The 20,904-nt window shown below is 43.4% G+C and overlaps 4 protein-coding genes across 4 annotated transcripts; all 4 read left to right on the top strand.

The window, feature by feature from the left end:
- Positions 1–2,420: 2,420 nt before the first annotated feature.
- On the top strand, positions 2,421–3,602 carry LOC131939289 (uncharacterized). Its single transcript, XM_059297503.1, has one exon. The coding sequence runs from the start codon at positions 2,421–2,423 to the stop codon at positions 3,600–3,602; it is 1,182 nt and encodes a 393-aa protein (XP_059153486.1).
- A 1,821-nt stretch (positions 3,603–5,423) lies between these two features.
- LOC131939290 (uncharacterized) lies at positions 5,424–6,887 on the top strand. Its single transcript, XM_059297504.1, has 2 exons — positions 5,424–5,498; positions 5,653–6,887. The coding sequence occupies exon 2, from the start codon at positions 5,655–5,657 to the stop codon at positions 6,885–6,887; it is 1,233 nt and encodes a 410-aa protein (XP_059153487.1). The 5' UTR covers positions 5,424–5,498; positions 5,653–5,654.
- Positions 6,888–11,933: 5,046 nt separating this feature from the next.
- Positions 11,934–13,379, top strand: LOC131939291 (uncharacterized). The gene has a single exon (XM_059297506.1). The coding sequence runs from the start codon at positions 11,934–11,936 to the stop codon at positions 13,377–13,379; it is 1,446 nt and encodes a 481-aa protein (XP_059153489.1).
- Positions 13,380–17,357: 3,978 nt separating this feature from the next.
- LOC131939312 (uncharacterized) lies at positions 17,358–19,196 on the top strand. The gene is made up of 2 exons (XM_059297538.1): positions 17,358–18,835; positions 18,891–19,196. Exon 1 carries the CDS (start codon positions 17,376–17,378, stop codon positions 18,564–18,566), a length of 1,191 nt encoding a protein of 396 aa, XP_059153521.1. The 5' UTR covers positions 17,358–17,375; the 3' UTR covers positions 18,567–18,835; positions 18,891–19,196.
- Positions 19,197–20,904: the final 1,708 nt, after the last annotated feature.

Raw genomic sequence — 20,904 nt, forward strand, 5'->3', positions numbered from 1 at the left:
GATCAGGATTATTACAATCATAAATCCCGTCCAGTCGATGAGGAAATGCTGGAACATTCCATGGAGCCAAACAAGCCGTTGTTCTGATGTAGGATTACTCGTGGCTGTTGGATTCAAATGGATTGTTTCCCTTTAATTTCAGTGCCGATATTTTCCCAAAGTGATTTATTTAATTCGTGCAATTTAAAGGTGATTGTGCTAGTTTCAACATGAACCGACCAAACTAAAACGTGTTGTAAGAAGTCTTACCTGTGTCACAGTGGTTTACAAAAATTAAAACGGTCTTCAAGAAAATTATCCTTTAAATAGCTCCATCTTTCTCGATCTAATTTTAAAATTTGTAAACATACATATTAAATTATACATACATAGATTAAATATATATATATATATATATATATATATATATATATATATATATATATATATATATATATATATATATATATATATATATATGTATATATATATATATATATATATATATATATATATATATATATATATATATACACACACAAATGACTTAATCGTGTACATACTCTGGAAGCCTAACATGTATTCTTCACCAACCCCCTCCGTCACCATCTTCAATTATTTCATCACATTAGCCATATTGACTTTTCTATTTTATCGTCCAGTTTAAATTTTAGCAACTTAAAACTTAAAAAAAAATATCGCAATTGCTTTTGCTAACATATTGCTAATCAAAGTTTAATATGTCTATGTGTTAGACAGTAGTTGATTATTTTAGAATTATTTATTGTTATCAGCGTTGTGTAAATTATAGATTTGTTGGGACACAAATATTAAATTAGCGTCAGATTTTAAGTTTTAGAAATGTAATGTGTTTCCAAACCAGATATTTTCTTCCCTGTGTGTTATGTAATCTAGTTAAAGATAATGAAATAACAAGATAATTATTTAAATTATAGCTGATGTTCTCTTCTGATGTACTGATGTTAAACAAGGGGAGGTAATGATAAGTTGTCATGATTTAAAATCAATATGGTTCTCTCCTTAAGATCGAACTAGTCAGACCCAATAATTATAAACAATTATATCGATCTTTGTATCTTCCTAATTGAACGCCATAATTATAAAAAACGTATCGCACAATCAAGACTAGTTAAGGACATTATTAAATATTTGTGACGTTCACCTAATATAAATCATTTAGCAAAAATTATGACTAATTGGGTGCACCAATTACCCAAATGATTAGTCATTAAACTACCGTAATACCTGAGCAGTTTTTAATTAATAGATTTTCTCTTAAATACCTGGACCAAATTTCTATAAAACGGTTTTGGTTTTGGCGAAATTTAATGACACGTTTTCACCTTTCGATAGACTTCATTGATATGTCATTTTGTCATTTCTCACTCAGTTTGAGTGAGATGTCATTTTGTCATTCTCGTCAAGTTTTAGAATGAAACAAATTATTTTCATGATCTTATTGGCTTGAAAAATGACATTTTAATAGAAGTGACCAATTTTTTAACGAAATTCCTAAATACTTTAATATATAAGACGTAAATTGAGGCTAAACGACAATATATGTTGATGTTTTGTTGTGATGTCAAGTTTTACTGGCTAGACATGAGCTTGTTCCGTCCCTTTTGACTTTAAAACAGTGACGTCAACAGTTGGTTTGTTTTATCTATGCCACATTTAGAATTCGAACTCTGAATGAGGAGATGAGGTGACGCGCTACCTCACCCGACCACAGACTTCCCAAAAAAAATATTTATATCTCAGCGACTGTTATATAGAAGACAGCAGCCAGAGACTATCACGTGACACGACCACGTCACTAATATTTCCATCAAATAAATCTTTAAACCCCGCCTCCTTGCGGCCAAATTGCACCAAATGACCAATCCCCTCTTCCCCCCCCCCCTCTTCCATTCACCCCTCAACTTGAGTACCAGCCATATAGTAATTAGGAAAACCAGATGAAGGCTGGTAATGATAGGCTAGAAGAGGCTGATAAGGACACTGTCGACACGAACCATAAGGGCACAACATGTTTAAGTTGGTGTGGTGGAACTTCGGTGTGGTGATGTTGCACGTTTTAGGTGTCGCAGGTTTTAGATGTCGTAGGTTTTAGATGTCGTAGGTTTTAGTTTCGCGGGCTTTAGGTGACACAGGTTTTAGATTCACAGGCTTTAGTTGTCCCTATTTATTGCCTTGAGATGTTTTATTGATATCAGAAGAGGTTTTCAAGTTCGCGAGGATTAGGGCAAAAGCCAAGCCTGGGATTGAAAATGTTTTAATATCTAAACATTTTATGCCATTTTCCAACTAAAACGTTTTCCCATAGTTTGTAGGTATCGATGGATTTTCTTTCCTAACGTGAAGACAATGCTAAGATAATGCGACAAACTTGAGGCTAACATTTCTCCAACTTTCCCATGATGGACGATACAAACCTGACCCCAGATGACGTCACAACGTGTGTCTGTAACGTCACCGTCCTGGACACCGTGAAGGTCAGCGTGCCCCAGAAGCTGGTGACCGACCAGGACTACATCCTGATGTGCGGCATCATCAACATCCTGTCCGTGATGGTCTCGGTGCCCGGATGTGTGGGCAACATCCTGGCCATCAAGACGTTCATCAGGATGGGTCTCAAGGACGGGGTCACCATCTCCTTCATGTTCCTCTCCCTCTCCGACCTCCTCTACCTCCTCGTCCTCCTCGCTCACTCCATCGCTTCCGGTTTCTACCTCACGGAGATGCAAACCGGCTACCGGATATGGTTCGCCATTGAACCGTTCGGCGTGTACATCTTCCTGACCAACGCCGGCATCCTGGTCTACCTGCTGACCGTCTTGACCACGACATTCCTGGCTGTGGTCCGCTGTATCTGTGTCTCCATGCCGCTCCACTTCAAGAACACGTTCACCAGACGCAGGTCCATCTGCGTGCTGGCCGCCTTCTGCCTGGTCTCCGTGGCCAGTTACCTCCCCATCTTGGTGTACATGGAGATGAAGCCAGAGTTTGACCGCAGGGTCAACTCGACCCGCGCCGTCCTCTGGATCTCCAGCAGACGTGACAAAATCAAAGAGAACGTCTGGATCGTCCGGGACGTGTTCGTCACCTTCATGACGCAGCTCGTGGTCAGCGTCTGCGTCATCGTCATGGTCAGGTGTTTGAACACGGCCTCACGGTTCCGCGACAAGTTCCGCGACCGTTCGCTCAGCTTCTCCTTCCACCGCAACTCCACCGCTAGCCCGACCTCCTCCATCCGCTCCGTCACGGAGACTGTCCCCACCCCCACGGAAACCATCCCCTCCCCCAGCAGCGGGGGTGCGGCCCGACCCAGCAAGCTCTCGTCCAAAGAGCTGGCAGTGGTCAGCCAAGTGGTACTCATCTCACTGGCCTACATCTTCTGCAACACGCCCAAGATCCTGATTGACGTGGCCGTCATGTTCGTGCCTGAGCTGACACTGGGCAAACTCTATCAGAACCTCTACCTCTTCGTCATCAACGTCATGGAGCTGGTCCAGGCATGCAACTCCAGCATCGCCTTCCTCGTCTACATGCGCTACAACAGCAAGTTCAAGAAGTCGTGTGGTCTAAGGCTTGCTGCCTAGACTAGCGGCTTGCCGCATAGACAAGCGACTTGCCGCATAGACGCGTGGCTTGCCGCATAGACTAGCGGCTTGCCGCATAGGCCAGTGGCTTGCCGAACAGACTAGTAACTTGACACATAGACAAGTGACTTGACGCATATACTTGTGGCTTGCCTTAGACTATGGGCTTGCTGCCTACACCTACGGCGTTGACATCTTGACTTGCCTTCTCATCTTTCCACATCAAACAATATAGTGACGTCATTCACATGGAAAATACTCGATTTAAATATACTCAGTACTAGAAATATATTCGATTCTAATATAAATCTACTCGATACAACGATATACTCGAACACAAAATGGATTTAAGAATATAGACCTACTCGACACAACGAACAATAAACCTATTGAATGTTGACTAGAAAACTGTTGATAAAACAAACATATTCATCTGGTGTCAATTAGTCAACACATCCATACCAAACTTTTCAAAAATCATCAACTGAAATCATGGCGACGATTATTTAATGCGAAATAAATTGTGGCGGGAAAATAAGGATTGTTAGTGTCCAGATCTTTATCTGACCACGTGTTGTCCACGTTATGTCTAGACATAGTTACGTCATGTCTAGACATAGACCCTTGAAACGTGTTGCGATGTGCTGTAAAGAAAACGGAAGTGAAACAAGCACGTGAAAGAAGCGGAAGTAACCGCTGAACACACTGGAGAGTTTGACGGGAATGTGGTGACCACTGACCCGTGTCTAGCTCATCTAGCGACACGCAGGTGGTCACTAGACTCACTCGCGATGACGTTTTCTCCAGACATTGCCCCAGGTAAAATCATTGCTGTGTGTGTCATGAACACCTGTTAGTGATATTTTAATTAGTTGTGGGGGAAGGGGGGGGGGTCGTATATTGTATTTTAGTGCTAGCGGGGGCCATATTTAACATTTCAGTAATGTAGTTAGGTGTGTGAATGCTTGCGTACTTCACTGGTTTTCAAAACTTTGATCGGTTATAAGTTCAGGTGGTAGATTAGTTGACATTGAATTAACATGTACATTTGTAAATGGATTAGAGCTAGTTACTAGAGGCCTCGGTGGATAAAATATAACCGGATTCTGAAATGGCTTATCTGGTTCTCATGACCAGACGGGATTAAATCCTGCAGATGGAAACCATCAAGATATACAGGTAACTGTTCTTGTATTTGGTCAGTATTCTAGCAGCTCCATTAGGTGTTGATCACAAAGGTTAAGGTCACGGCTTGATTACCTTGTCCACACACCAGTAGCCCAACCCGCGTGTTGTTGTGATAGTTAAGTGAGGGACGAGGCGTAATGTTAACAGTTGTTGGTGTGGTGAATTTGTTGTGTCAGCTGACGTAACGTGTTCGTTGACGTCACGTGTGAATCGACGCTTTTGTTAGATGTAACAGTCATCGCCCTTTGTCATTGTATCAGTTAACGTCATTTGTCATTACAATAACTGACGTCATTCGTCATTGTAGCAGATGACGTCATTTGTCATTGTATCCGCTGACGTCATTTGTCATTGTAGCAGTTGACGTCATTTGTCATTGTAGCAGTTGACGTCATTTGTCATTGAAGCAGTTGACGTCCTTTGCCATTATAGCTGCACTTTACAGAAAGTTTCGGTCATCTCACGGTAATCGATGATCTCTCCGATCAATGATTAGCTCTCAATCAGGTGCGCGTGAAATTGATGGCCGGGTCACGTGGTCAAACCCAGCAGGTGGAGATGGCTCGTTAAGAAAGCAGTGACGTAAATAGATTTTCAAACGGTTAGTACAGGAGTGGACACGAGCTGGGTTATTGATTGGGTTACAGGTATCTGGACAGTCGGACAGGCAGGGTCGGCGGGAGGTCTCAACCTGTCTAGGACACGCAGGTAAGATTTGTCTTGGTCTTACAGGTAAATCTAAGACACACAGGTAAACTTGGAGTATGATGGTAAACTTGTACACACATGTGATACGCTATATTACATTACAAAATCAAACTATCCTTAAAGCATGATCGATTATTTTGAAATTTATTCTCAGCAATGGATGGAATATTCGAGTCTCTGAATAGCGTCACGAGAATTATTGACGTCACAAACCTCGCGGACACCACACACGTCAATGACGTCACAAGTATCACTGACGTCACAACACTGGGTGACTTCCCACGAGAGAATGACGTCACGACATCCCTCACCAACGCCACAGCTGCAGCCGCTAGTCAGAAACTGATCTCCGACGAGAATTTCGTTTTACTGTGTGCCGTCATCAACATTTTAGTCACCGTCGTGTCGGTGCTCGGTTGCCTGGGCAACGCGCTGGCCATCAAAACGTTTCTCGCCATGGACCTGAAAGACGGCGTCATCGTGTCCTTCCTGGTGCTGGCGGGATCCGATCTCGCCTACCTGGTGACGATGGTCGCCGACTCGGTCTCGCTGGGTTTCTACCTGGCCGAGATGACGTCACAGTACCGCACCTGGTTCCCGGTGGAGCCGTACGGCGTGTACATCTACCTGATCAACCTGGGCATCCTGCTGCACCTGCTGACCGTGCTGACTACCACGTTCCTGGCCGTGGCCAGGTGCATCTGCGTGGCGCTGCCCTACAGCTTCAAGGACCTCTTCAGCAGACGGCGCTCCATCTGGGTCCACGTGACCTTCTGTCTGCTGACCGTGGGGAGTTACGTCCCCGTCCTGGCCTTCATGGATATGACCCCGGAAGTGGATGCTCGGGTCAACGCCACCAGGGTCGTGCTGTGGGTCTCCAGCAAGCGTGACGTCATCAAAGAAAACGTGTGGATCGTCCGTGACGTTTTCGTCACCTTCATGACCCAGCTTGTCGTCACGGTCTGCGTGTTCGTCATGGTCCGGTGCCTGCGGGCAGCCTCGGACCTTCGGCACAAGCTACGTCACTACTCGACCAACCTCAGCGGCTCAGTCAGACAGGGCAGCGGCACCCCCACGGGCTACCCCAGGCGAGGGCAGGGGACCCAGGAACCCACGGGCTACCCCAGGCTAGCCCGCAAGGAGTTGTCTGTCGTGATGCAGGTGGTGCTGATATCCGTGGTGTACATCGTCTGCAACCTGCCCAAGGTCACCATCGACATCACCGCCATCTTGGTGTCAGAGTTCACGCTTGGCCGCTCCTACCAGAACATGTACCTGGTGGCCATCAGCGTGATGGAGCTGTTCCAGGCCAGTGGCTCCAGCCTCAACATCCTCGTCTACCTCAGGTACAACTCGCTCTTTAGGAGACATTGTCACCTGGGCTGGTAGTAAGGTCAAGGTCGTCTCGTCTACCTCAGGTACAACTCGCTCTTTAGGAGACATTGTCACATGGGCTGGTAGTAAGGTCAAGGTCGTCTCATCTACCTCAGGTACAACTCGCTCTTTAGGAGACATTGTCACCTGGGCTGGTAGTAAGGTCAAGGTCAAGGTCGTCTCATCTACCTCAGGTACAACTCGCTCTTTAGGAGACGTTGTCACCTGGACTGGAACTATGGTAGAGGTCACAACTGACTAAAGTGAGATGAATTGATTTAGTCATCATAACGTTGTGAAATATATGCTCGCTGTGATGTTTCAAATATTGCCTTGATCCATGGGAAAAAAACATGATCATTGAAAAGTTTGTAACTGATTTTAAAGACCAGAATTGTAAACGGATTTTTGCCGCGGATTTTTTCCATTGCCTGTAAAACGATAATGAGACAGCTATGGAAGAATTTCTCTCAAGTTTTGTTGTCTTGTTTCTGTTACTTGTATGTATTGATCGACTGAACATGTAGAATTTGTTCGCGGTTGTCCACTGGACATTTGAGAAAACGATGGTGGTTGTCCACTGGACATTTGAGAACACGATGGTGGTTGTCCACTGGACATTTGAGAACACGATGGTGGTTGTCCACTGGACATTTGAGAACACGATGGTGGTTGTCCACTGGACATTTGAGAACACGATGGTGGTTGTCCACTGGACATTTGAGAACACGATGGTGGTTGTCCACTGGACATTTGAGAACACGATGGTGGTTGTCCACTGGACATTTGAGAACACGATGGTGGTTGTCCACTGGACATTTGAGAACACGATGGTGGTTGTCCACTGGACATTTGAGAACACGATGGTGGTTGTCCACTGGACATTTGAGAACACGATGGTGGTTGTCCACTGGACATTTGAGAACACGATGGTGGTTGTCCACTGGACATTTGAGAACACGATGGTGGTTGTCCACTGGACATTTGAGAACACGATGGTGGTTGTCCACTGGACATTTGAGAACACGATGGTGGTTGTCCACTGGACATTTGAGAACACGATGGTGGTTGTCCACTGGACATTTGAGAACACGATGGTGGTTGTCCACTGGCCATTTGAGAACACGATGGTGGTTGTCCACTGGACATTTGAGAACACGATGGTGGTTGTCCACTGGCCATTTGAGAACACGATGGTGGTTGTCCACTGGCCATTTGAGAACACGATGGTGGTTGTCCACTGGACATTTGAGAACACGATGGTGGTTGTCCACTGGACATTTGAGAACACGATGGTGGTTGTCCACTGGACATTTGAGAACACGATGGTGGTTGTCCACTGGACATTTGAGAACACGATGGTGGTTGTCCACTGGACATTTGAGAACACGATGGTGGTTGTCCACTGGACATTTGAGAACACGATGGTGGTTGTCCACTGGACATTTGAGAACACGATGGTGGTTGTCCACTGGACATTTGAGAACACGATGGTGGTTGTCCACTGGACATTTGAGAACACGATGGTGGTTGTCCACTGGACATTTGAGAACACGATGGTGGTTGTCCACTGGACATTTGAGAACACGATGGTGGTTGTCCACTGGACATTTGAGAACACGATGGTGGTTGTCCACTGGACATTTGAGAACACGATGGTGGTTGTCCACTGGCCATTTGAGAACACGATGGTGGTTGTCCACTGGCCATTTGAGAACACGATGGTGGTTGTCCACTGGCCATTTGAGAACACGATGGTGGTTGTCCACTGGCCATTTGAGAACACGATGGTGGTTGTCCACTGGACATTTGAGAACACGATGGTGGTTGTCCACTGGACATTTGAGAACACGATGGTGGTTGTCCACTGGACATTTGAGAACACGATGGTGGTTGTCCACTGGACATTTGAGAACACGATGGTGGTTGTCCACTGGACATTTGAGAACACGATGGTGGTTGTCCACTGGACATTTGAGAACACGATGGTGGTTGTCCACTGGACATTTGAGAACACGATGGTGGTTGTCCACTGGACATTTGAGAACACGATGGTGGTTGTCCACTGGACATTTGAGAACACGATGGTGGTTGTCCACTGGACATTTGAGAACACGATGGTGGTTGTCCTTTGGACATTGTCCTTGTGTGGGGATATTCTGTTCGTGTTGACATGACCGAGTCAGCGATCATGTCAGATCCAGGATGATGACCCAGTGTTTGTATCTGTCAGCTGTTTACATCTGTCAGATAAAGACCAACTATCTGTAAGATAAAGACCAACTGTCTGTCAGATAAAGACCAGCTATCTGTCAGTTCCCAATCTGCATTATGCAGCTAAATGCTAAAAACCAAAACATTTTAAACGTTCTGATGATGTAAAACAATGGACTGAGACGACGGGTCGCTGGATGGGTAGTCTAGCCAACCAAGCTTGAATCGAACAACAACTTTCATCTCTCTAGTCTATCAACAAACTGTGTTCAAGTAACACTGTAAAAACCAGACGGAAATTTCAAATGAAACAATGGACAGCAGAATAACAGGGTAGGTAATCGATGAGAAGTTTCAAATCTTTAAGCTATGAAGAGTACAAAGTGGGTTGCAAAGTGTGTCCCGTGTATCTCACTTCACTGAGGTTATCTCATTCTTCAACCAGATTTATCTCATGGACCAGTTGAGCCAGGAGCAAAAGGTACGTGATTGTTTGATATGAGATCAACTGATCAATAGACGGACTAATTTATTTGTCTACTTACTGGGTGAAACGTCTAAATGACGATTTAAAGTACGTTCAAATGTTTTTATAACAAATCCAAAAGATTTCTTAAAAGCTTTGTTATAATGACGATACAATGTTTAAAAAAAAATAATATAGTTCAAATAATCTTTTTAAAGCAACGACAAATAAAAATTTCAAAACTAATCAGCCGTAATTAGTGTAATATCGAAAAAAGTGAAAGAACGCTATTAGCACAAAATGTCTGTAACCTTTGTGTACTAACTAGTATCACCAAACTAATGAGGCCAAGATGGCCTCGATAAGACTCAAACATCAAACACCGCCTGTCTAAAGATTCTAACAGGGTTGGTCTCCAATAATAGTACATGTCTTTAAACGTGCGTCATTGTAAACTATTTCAAAATCTGCACTCTAAATTGGTCTGCACTTTAATAGCTTACTATTGGTATCGTGTGCAGCATACAAAAAAATGTCTGCTGTGGTTGATGTAGGTTGTCCCGTGCTGTATTGTCCACGTCACGGCCAGTAGTGCTCGTCTGCTTCAGCTCACGTGCGCTCAATTCTCTAGGTGTGAGCATCCCACGTCTGATGTCTGTTACTCAGGTGTCAGTAACAGTTTACTGGTGTCAGATGACAGTGTCAGATGACAGTGTCAGATGACAGTGTCAGATGACAGACTGGTGTCACATTCAGGTGTCAGTAACCGTTTACTGGTGGCACAACTACTGGTGTCAGATGGCAATGTCAGATGACAGTGTCAGATGACAGTGTCAGATGACAGACTGGTGTCACATTCAGGTGTCAGTAACAGTTTACTGGTGGCACAACTACTGGTGTCAGATGGCAATGTCAGATGACAGTGTCAGATGACAGTGTCAGATGACAGACTGGTGTCACATTCAGGTGTCAGTAACAGTTTACTGGTGGCACAACTACTCGTGTCAGATGACAATGTCAGATGGCAGTGTCAGATGAAAAACGAACTGGTGTCTGATGTGCGTTGATAAAATATTGACGATCTATTAAATCAGATATCATCGATGTTTTAAAATAAATATATTGTATTATTAGATAGTACCTGGCATCAACGAATTTTGTTGTATCAAATTTAGTTGCATTACAAGAGCTAGGCTCACTGGTCTACACTATATATATATATATATATATATATATATATATATATATATATATATATATATATATATATATATATATATGTGTGTGTGTGTGTGTGTGTGTGTGTGTGTGTGTGTGTGTCGTTCAGCTACAACCGGAAGATAAGTTTTATTTACTTTTCTCATCTTCCTGAATTTGATTTGAAACTCTTAAAAATTGGAGTCTAATTAGACTTTCAAAAAAAAGTAAATTACACAAAAAATTAATTTCCCCCGAATTTCGCCGAGGTAATTTGACATGATCGATGAAGATAGCTGGTGTTGCCTGTACACAGATGATTGGCATCGATCTGACTTATTGAACTTTGTTTACTTTTGCCTCGGGTCACGTGCAACAACAAAGGGAGAAGAACTCGTCCTACGCCGTCCAAACATTACGTCAGAGAAAATTCGAATCAATGAAAATGTTCTAATTTGCCGCCATGTAAATTTACATACAATTAGTGAAAAAAAAATCGATCATGTATCGATTGCTTAAACGTTTAAAAACAGCTTGAAACCCCGAGATAAAGTCGGTAGTTTAAAAGTTCACGTGGTGAAATTTCTACCAATTAGATCAGCAGTCGGTAGTTTCATATCTCAGCTAATTACATTTTATTTTGATAGTTTTTATTTGGGTAATTTAATACTTAAAGTTATTACAAAATTTGATAATTATTTGGAATGAAGTATAATTATTGTTTGTAAAAACTGGGATCCAATTTTGAACTGGGACAATGAAATGATAAATTTAAATAAAGAAAACAATTACAATAGTCAACTAATATAATGATACTTTTTTTGGAAATTAAATTTGTGTTACATTTTACAAAACATTTATGAGCAATTTTTTGTGATGGCAGGAAAGTTATAAACCTGTTACACTAGCCTGTACCAGATGTGTTTTGGTGATCAGTGGTCAGCATGTGGTCGACTCGTGTAGAAACTGGTTCGTGTGTGTGGCTGACTGATGTTTCATGTGAAGACAGGGGTGACAGGTTGATGTCCAGCGTCGTGACGTCATGGTGGGCTAACATGACGTTGCGTTTAACAGTTCAATTTCGTTGACGCTAACTCTACTTTTACCACGCACCACGAACGGTAACTCTAAGATTTAAAAGAAACGACAATTCTAAGTTAACTACGAAAAAGTGATTCATCATCATGAACGACAACTCTAGTTTCACAACGAACGATTACTCTAGCAACACAATGGATGATAACTCTAGCTTCACTAAGGACGGTAACTCCAGTGACTCCCCCCAAGCCGTGACACAACTGTTTATCTCCGACTCTATGTACGCCCTGCTGGTCGAGATCTTCATCTACCTGTGTCTCTGTCTGTCTGTCGTTGGCTGTCTGGGCAACACCCTGACCATCAAAACTTTCCTGACCATGGGAGCCAAAGATGGCGTCACCCTGTCCTTTCTATTCCTCGCCCTCTCCGACCTCGTCTACCTCCTCGTCATGGTCGCACACTCCGTCTCGCTGGCTTTCTTCGTCGTCGAGAGGAAGAGCAAGTTCAAGGTCTGGTTCCCGGTCGACCCCTTCGGTGTGTACGTCTACTTCTCCAACCTGGGGATCCTGGTGTACCTGGTGACTGTACTGACCACCACCTACCTGGCCGTCGTCAGGTGCATGTGTGTCGCCATGCCTCTCCACTTCAAAAACACCTTCACAAAAACCAGGTCAAGATGGACGTTGTTTACGTTCTGCGTCCTGGCCGTGGCGAGTTACCTGCCCATGCTGGTCAACATGGAGATGGTGCCCGTGTATGACGTCAGGACCAACTCGACCAGGTCCGTCTTGTGGGTCTCCGACAGTCGGGATGACGTCAAAGAGATGATCTGGATCACCCGTGACGTCACGGTGACCTTTGTCACTGAGGTCATCGTCATCGTCTGCCTGGTCGTCATGGCCAGGTCTTTGAGGGCCGCGTCCAGATTCCGTCAGCAGACAGCCGGACACGACAGCAAGACAGCCGGACACGACAGCAAGACAGCCGGACACGACAGCAAGACAGCCGGACACGACAGCAAGACAGCCGGACACGACAGCAAGACAGCAGGTCATGACAGCAAGACAGCCGGCCATGACAGCAAGACAGCAGGTCATGACAGCAAGACAGCCGGACACGGCACACATAAAGTCGGTCACGGTACACAAATAGCCGGACCAGATACCCCAACGGCCGGTCACAACACCATCACGGAAGAAATAGAAAAGTCTCCTACACATCCATCAAAGCACAATGAACCCTTCAGCGGTCACCACATCAAAAACCAACGTAACCTTGACCTTGCAAAAGAGGTGACCAACACTGCCGGCCACCCAAACCTGAGCCGGATCTCCCAGAAGGAGTTGACCATTGTCCGGCAGGTGGCGCTCATCTCACTGGTCTACATCCTGTGCAACACGCCCAAGGTCATGATCGCCCTGACGGCCATGTGTGTCCGAGACTTCACCCTGGGGAGAACCTTCCAGAATGTCTACCTCACGGTCCTGGGCATCATGGAGCTGTGCCAGGCCTTCAACTCTAGCATCAGCTTCGTCATCTACTTCACCTGCAACGCCAGGTTTAGGAGGCATGCTGGGATGTGTAGCAAGTAGCCAGGGTGTGTAGTCACATTCTGGTGTGGCGTATAGAGAAATGGAGCTACAGTTTTAGAGATTTGTGTGTCAGATGATATTGACGGTATGTTGAGACCAGCCATCGGCCCACCAAACAAAACACCCAACAGCTCTCAATAAACTAGGGACGTAGAGTGCTGATGTTGTACATATGGTGTGCTCAGAGCGGAGGATGCTGTAGTTTGTCTAGTTGTAAGTCGTTCTATAATTCCTGTATCCCTTACAACTGTAGTGCACCAGTACCTGACTTAAGTGCACTGAATTACCTCTGTTAACCTGACACTACCGGGTGTTGTACAAGGATATGATGGGGGCGTCTAGGACTAACCCATCGAACACTGGCCTCAAGATACCATCATAAATAACACGTCTGACACAAGTTTGGTCGTGCCGGGAAGTAAATGGGAAAGTTTTGTTTAACTTTCCGTAATATTTTTTTTTTATAACCAGACGGATTTATTTTGGTGTTTCTGCCTGCATACAACATACATACTGGCCATTTATATCAGAACTAAGATATCAGCCAATCAGTAGTAGGATATCTGACAAAAATTAGCAAAGATATCTGCCAATCAGTGTAAGAACTAAAATATCTGCCAATCAGAGCTAAGAAATCAGCCAACCACCTTAAGAGCTGAAATGTCAGAGCTTCAATTATCTGACGTGTTAAGCAAACGTCCAAGAGAATTCAACTCAAAGAAATCCTTTAACAAAAAAACTCCTCTCATTAAAATGCTGTTTGCCGTGATAGATCTAGGATCAAAGAAAAAACTTGTTAGCGAATAAAAACTGGAATCGTTATTTTGATTTGATTTGTCGGCAGAGCTACATCAAACACGGATGTTACGTCATCGTTGGATCTTATCCCGTCCCCCGGGGGGTCGGGGTCGGCAGCCTAGTGACGAACCACAGTGTCCGTTTGATCTGATGAAAAAATTCCCGAGTATGATGGGGAGCGGGGTGCTGAGGGGTGGACCTTCTCCGCTGTAAAAAAAAAAATACTTTCATGTAGATTCAGGGGTCTCCAAACTACGGCTCGCGGGCCGAATGCGGCCCGCAAGGTCTTCTCATCCGGCCCGCGGAGATCTTTTTGTCTACGGAAGAATTTCCGAATATTAAAACTTTTGTATCAAAGTACCTATCAAATTTTGAACAAAAAATTTCGAGAATGAAGTACATAGAGAACAATTTGAGAACAAACTTGGACCTCGAGTGTGTTGTCTGCCACCGACAGTGTTTCTTTCAGACTTTTTTCTCCGGGGAGGGGGACACTTGTATATATTTCAGTATAAATTATATTTCGTGTGTGGGGAAGGGGGGGGGCGGTAGACATTCTTCGGGGTGGGGGGCATCGCCAACCCGAAGAGATGCCTGGAAGAAACTCTGGCCCCCGAACTGATATTTGACAGTTAATGCGGCCCTCGGGCTGAAAAGTTTGGAGACCCCTGATGTAGATGTAACACACACGCGTTTATTTTAAATCCCTGTCTCTTCATTAGCGTTCATTGAACTTTTCTCTTAGCTGGATCTACAAGCTTTTTTTGTTCATTTCAAATTTTAAAATGGGATTAATCACAGAGCTAGTTAGCTGTATATTAAACAAACAACGCATACATCTAGACACGACAACAACTGTGACGTATAAACTTCCGGTTTGTCTGCACCTGCTAAATAGGTGTTTACGGTACGCAATGTTCACTTCTGTAATTTCCGTTACCCATGATATCATTTTCATTACCCATATTATGATTTCCGTTAGCCATGTTGTGATTTTCGTTAGCCATTTTATGATTTCCATTAGCCATTTTATAATTTTCGTTACCCATGTTATTATTTCCGTTACCCATCATGTTATAATTTCCGTTACCCTTGTTATGATTTCCGTTAGCCATTTTATAATTTCCGTTACCCATGTTATAAATTCCGTTAGCCATGCGCCGATTATTGCCATGCAGATTTTACAGTGACTTTAAAATTAAAACAAACAAGTCTATGTTCTTTGTCTTTTTTAAACTTCGTATTTCCTGATTTATATCTAAGCACGAAATTAACTTTAACCAAAATCTAACACTACATTTGATCTCAAGCCTAAACATATCCTAAAACTAACCCTAAACCCAGTCCTTAATCCTAAATCTTACCTTAATCCTAACCTTCTAAATTCAGCCAGAAAAAAAGGACTATTTCTGAGTTTAAAATATCGGTCGAGATAATTTCATGTTCTTAAAATAAGCAGATGAAGTAATTTCGACACAGTATGTTGAGGTATAACCTTGAGATTTAATTAGTCTTAATGACAGCGCACCTCCGTGTAAATTACTGCTCTAATTTGTTGATACCCCGGCAGCAGATGTGAATCAATTTTCTTATCTTTGTTTCCCGCGCCCGTCACCAGACTGATAGGGCATGACGACAGCCGCCATTGTTGGAGGTGTGGCCGGGTTTTCTTACGCTATTCGGCAGGCGTGTCTACTTCCTGGCCAGGTACTCTAGTTATGCAACAGCTAAACTGATTTATGGCTAACAATATTTAGTTTTACATTGTAGTTGAAGATGGTCTTGTAGAAAAGTATTTTCATTGTGTAATTAAAAAAAAAACTTTTTAAAGTTTTTTTTTCTCTTTGATACATTTGACAAAAGTAAGAAAATAAAAGTATTCTAATGATTGATAATTAGAATTTCCATTAAAGTGTTACATCTAATCACCGCCAGTTTCATTTTTTTTAATTACATGGATGCACGTTAAAAACCCAATCTACTAATTGGTAGAATGGGTCATATGAATGGATATCGTGGGTTAGATATGACGAAAATTCAATCAATAAGTAATTGGTCAGAGTGCTAACGATGCTAATTAATTCGTCCTTTTTAAAGTTCAAAAAACATCCCACACGTTGAAAAAGACGTGACTATATTGGTGAAGAATTTTTATCAAGTTAGACGCTCCATATTTTTTATATTTTAAAAGATAAGGTCTTGACCAAACGTATACAACACACACACACATACATACACACACACACACACACACTCACAAGCAGTAATTTACAGACATGTCTCAATGAGACCCACACAGATATCAGCCAATCATCGACTTGGGTGGGGGAATTACCGCAAACTTTATATTTTTATTGAGCCCTAAGGTCTGCTGATTTATAATCCCACTTGCCAGCAAGTGCATCTCGTCCAAACCGTCTACCCTCGACCTCCGGCTCGGCAATGGCTCGTTAACTCGGGTAGAAGATCGGGACAGGTTGTTTCAGTGCAGTCTTGTTGGTCAGTCGAATCTTCTCGCTGTAGGACAGTCAGGTCTTGCTGTACGACAGTCAGGTCTTGCTGTACGACAGTCAGGTCTTGCTGTACGACAGTCAGTTGACGCTGGACAGTGAGGATCTGTCAGCCCACGTGTTGCCGTTGGTCCACCTGTAGCAGACAGCAGACAGCAGACATGGCTGAGCGTGTCTGACAACTCGCGGACTTTTTGTTTACAAACACGTGAGTCACATCTTTGTTATTCATGGCTGGACATTTTCTATGGACATTTTCTTATGAACATTTTCTTATGGACATTTTCTTATGGACATTTTCTTATGGACATTTTCTTATGGACATTTTCTTATGGACATTTTCTTATGGACATTTCCTTATGGACATTTTCTATGGACATTTTCTTATAGACATTTTCTTATGTGGACATTTTCTTATGTGGACATTTTCTTATGGACATTTTCTTATGGACATTTTCTTACGGACATTCTCTTGGACATTTTTATTTACATTTGGTTTATGTTTTCGTTGGAATATCTTTTGTTGAGATTATTGAAGGATACTATCTTAAAAGATGGCTTGATAAAATAAATGAATTCACGCTGTAAAACATTTGATGAATTATTATCTCAAGACGCTATTTGTAGAAGATTAGAAATATTAAACTTTATCTTTTACTTTAAGTGTGTTACCCGGCCCTCCAGAGGCATGAATCAGACGACACCCACGTCACACACCGCTGTGCCGGGAGACGACTCGTCCACCCTGGTCCCAGGAGCGTCGTCTGTCGTCGTCCAGAAACTGATGTCAGACGAGACCTACGTCTGGACCAGCCTCGTCTTCAGTGTCGTCTGCACCGTCCTCTCCCTTCTGGGCATCGTCGGCAACGCCCGGGCCATCCGCGCCTTCCTGTCCATGGGCCTGCGGGACGGCGTGACCATCTCCTTCCTGTTCCTCACCTGCTCAGACCTCGCCTACCTGACCGCCCTCGCCGTGCACGCCGTCTCCCTGGGGTTCGCTATGGCCGAGCGCTGGACCAACTACCGGACCTGGTTCTCGGTTGAACCCTTCGGCGTCTACGTCTTCTTCTCCAACGTCGGCATCCTCATCTACCTGCTGACAGTGCTGACCACCACCTACCTGGCCCTGGCCAAATGCATGTGCGTGGCCATGCCCTTACACTTTAAGAACACGTTCACGAGGAAACGTACTCTGGTCATCTTGACCGTGTTCCTGGTGCTGACCGTGGGGAGTTACCTGCCCGTGCTGGTGTACATGAGGATGGTGGATAAGTTCGACCCGAGGACCAACTCCACTAGGTCTGTCTTGTGGATCTCCAGCAAGCGAGATGACGTCAGAGACTACGTCTGGCTCGTCCGTGACGTCACCGTCACCTTCGTCACGCAGATCATCGTCACGTTCTGCGTCATCATCATGGTCCGGTGCCTGCGAGTGGCTTCCAACTTCCGGCAGAAGTTTATAGGTCACCGCGTCTGCTTAGCGCGGAAGGTCATCGCGACCGATGTATCCTCGTACAACAAAAACTCCACCAACAGTGACGTCAACACGACCTACATTCAAACCGTGTCACAGCGCATCCGGTTGCCGCCCCTTGCAAGCCCGCCAAGCGTCAAACTGTCGTCTGCTGACGTCAGCGTGATCCAGCAGGTCGTGCTGATATCTTTTGTCTACATCGGCTGCAACACGCCCAAGTTGCTGGTCGACCTGACCGCCATGTTGGTGCCAGACTTCACCCTGGGCAGGCCCTACCAGAACGTCTACCTGACCGCCATCAGTATGATGGAGCTCTGCCAGGGCTTCAACTCAAGCATCAGCTTCGTCATCTACCACAGGTACAACACCAGCTTCAGACAGCACTGCGGCTGGGGCAGAAAGTAAATACCACAGGTACAACACCAGCTTCGTCATCTACCACAGGTACAACACCAGCTTCGTCATCTACCACAGCTACAACACCAGCTTCAGACAGCACTGCGGCTGGGGCAGAAAGTAAATACCACAGGTACAACACCAGCTTCGTCATCTACCACAGGTACAACACCAGCTTCAGACAGCACTGCGGCTGGGGCAGAAAGTAAATACCACAGCTACAACACCAGCTTCGTCATCTACCACAGGTACAACACCAGCTTCGTCATCTACCACAGGTACAACACCAGCTTTAGACAGCACTGCGGCTGGGGCAGAAAGTAAATACCACAGGTACAACACCAGCTTCAGACAGCACTGCGGCTGGGGCAGAAAGTAGACTATAATCTGGGGTAACGACCTTTAAACACTAACTTAATCCAAGTTAACCTTTTTAACTCTTACAAGAGTAGGTTAAGACCGTTAAAATCTAACTTAGTTTACAGACGTTAAAGTCGGACTTATCTAGGATCATCGGTTGTTAAACCCTGACGTTTCTAGGATTAACGGTACGAAAACCCAAACAAGGATTAGTGGAATGTCTCCATGTGTGAAAGTACCAAGTCCATGTTTCAACGCGTCATTAGATGACGTCTCACATTATAAGTGTCACGTGTTTTCAATCGTGGGACGTGTCAACGCGTCATCAGATGACGTCTCACATGAACTGTATAACTGTCACGTGTTTTGATGAACTGTAAAGTGCCATTGCTATTTATTTGCTCAAAGTATATTTAGATTGCTAATTGCTGTTATAATCAAAGAGTGCCATATAATTGTTTAATTGTAATTGAATTGATTAAAGCAGGTGATAATTATATGTTGTAATCAATTATTTTGAAAATCTAGACAAGGTCAACATTGTAGCAGTCCTGTCTTGGTGTTATGGTGTCATTTTTGGTTATGGTGTCGTGTTGGTTATGGTGTCATGTTGGTTATGGTGTCATGTTGGTTATGGTGTCGTGTTAATGTGTCATGTTATGGTGTCGTGTTGGTTATGGTGTGGTGTTGGTTATGGTGTCATGTTGGTTATGGTGTCATTTTGGTTATGGTTTCGTGTTGGTTAAGGTGTCATGTTGGTTATGGTGTCATGTTGGTTATGGTTTCGTGTTGGTTATGGTGTCGTGTTGGTTATGGTGTCGTGTTGGTTATGGTGTCGTGTTGGTTATGGTGTCGTGTTGGTTATGGTGTCGTGTTGGTTATGGTGTCGTGTTGGTTATGGTGTCGCGTTGGTTATTGTTGTCATGTTTTTCATAAAATAGTCTAGACGTGACATATTTACGCCAATGAGTGAAAGTGACAGATGAAGGCTATTGGATGAACGTGACAACGTGACGATATCTGATCCCAAGTATAATCTGGCGACTAATCTCAAGGTCTGAGCTTCAGATAACTATGAGCCTTTAATCCGGCCAGTTTTATATCGAAGGGGTTTACGCAATGATTACATCGAAAATCGATAAAAGATTAATCCGCATCAGATTTAATCCGTAGCAATTTGTCATTCGTCCCACCCCATCCCACCCACTATTGAAAGATTTAAAAACTTTATTTAGTAACCAACCAGACAAACAGAAGTGGTATTCAAACGATTATAACTAACTCAATTTAATTAGTGTTAATATATGTTTATATATATATATATATATATATATATATATATATATATATATATATATATATATATATATATATATATATGACCTTTTCCGACTAGTTTTAATAAGTACAGGCTTTATATACTGGTTTATATATATATATATATATATATATATATATATATATATATATATATATATATATATATATATATATATATATATATATATATATATATATATATATATATATATATATATGACCTTTTCCGGCCAGTTTTTATAAGTACAGGCCACACGATGGTTTAGAAAATACAGCCACCATAAATAGCAGCAGCATCCAACCAGTTGTTTGCCGGTCAAGACTTGAAAAGAAAATGCCGACAGTCTACTTTGGCCGAGAACTTAATGGATTGAAATTTGAAAATTGCTCACATTTTGCTGACGAAGCGCGACGTAATTCTCCGTCCGTTGAAAGGTGAAATAAAAAACTGTAATTATCTTATGGACGTCTTGTCTGCTTCCGTCAGACGCACAAAAGATGTCAGTCACGTGATGAATCGTGTGGTTTTGTACACATAGGTCGTCTGACTAGAGGTTTAAAAAATATATTTTGTGTGAACTGAATTTAGGGTTTTTAAAAATGTAATTTGTGTGACGTTATCTTACCAAATAGCGAAAAGCCTCTATCTCAACCTGATAGGTCCCGC

This window comes from Physella acuta, unplaced genomic scaffold, assembly GCF_028476545.2.
Source record: "Physella acuta isolate Inbredline_101_S28 unplaced genomic scaffold, ASM2847654v3 ptg000273l, whole genome shotgun sequence".
In the NCBI taxonomy this organism is placed as follows: Eukaryota; Metazoa; Mollusca; class Gastropoda; family Physidae; genus Physella; species Physella acuta.

Excerpts from the sequence above, each read along its gene's own strand:
- LOC131939312 (XM_059297538.1), top strand. The coding sequence starts at position 17,376 with ATGAATCAGACGACACCCACGTCACACACCGCTGTGCCGGGAGACGAC.
- LOC131939290 (XM_059297504.1), top strand. The coding sequence starts at position 5,655 with ATGGATGGAATATTCGAGTCTCTGAATAGCGTCACGAGAATTATTGAC.
- LOC131939291 (XM_059297506.1), top strand. The coding sequence starts at position 11,934 with ATGAACGACAACTCTAGTTTCACAACGAACGATTACTCTAGCAACACA.
- LOC131939289 (XM_059297503.1), top strand. The coding sequence starts at position 2,421 with ATGGACGATACAAACCTGACCCCAGATGACGTCACAACGTGTGTCTGT.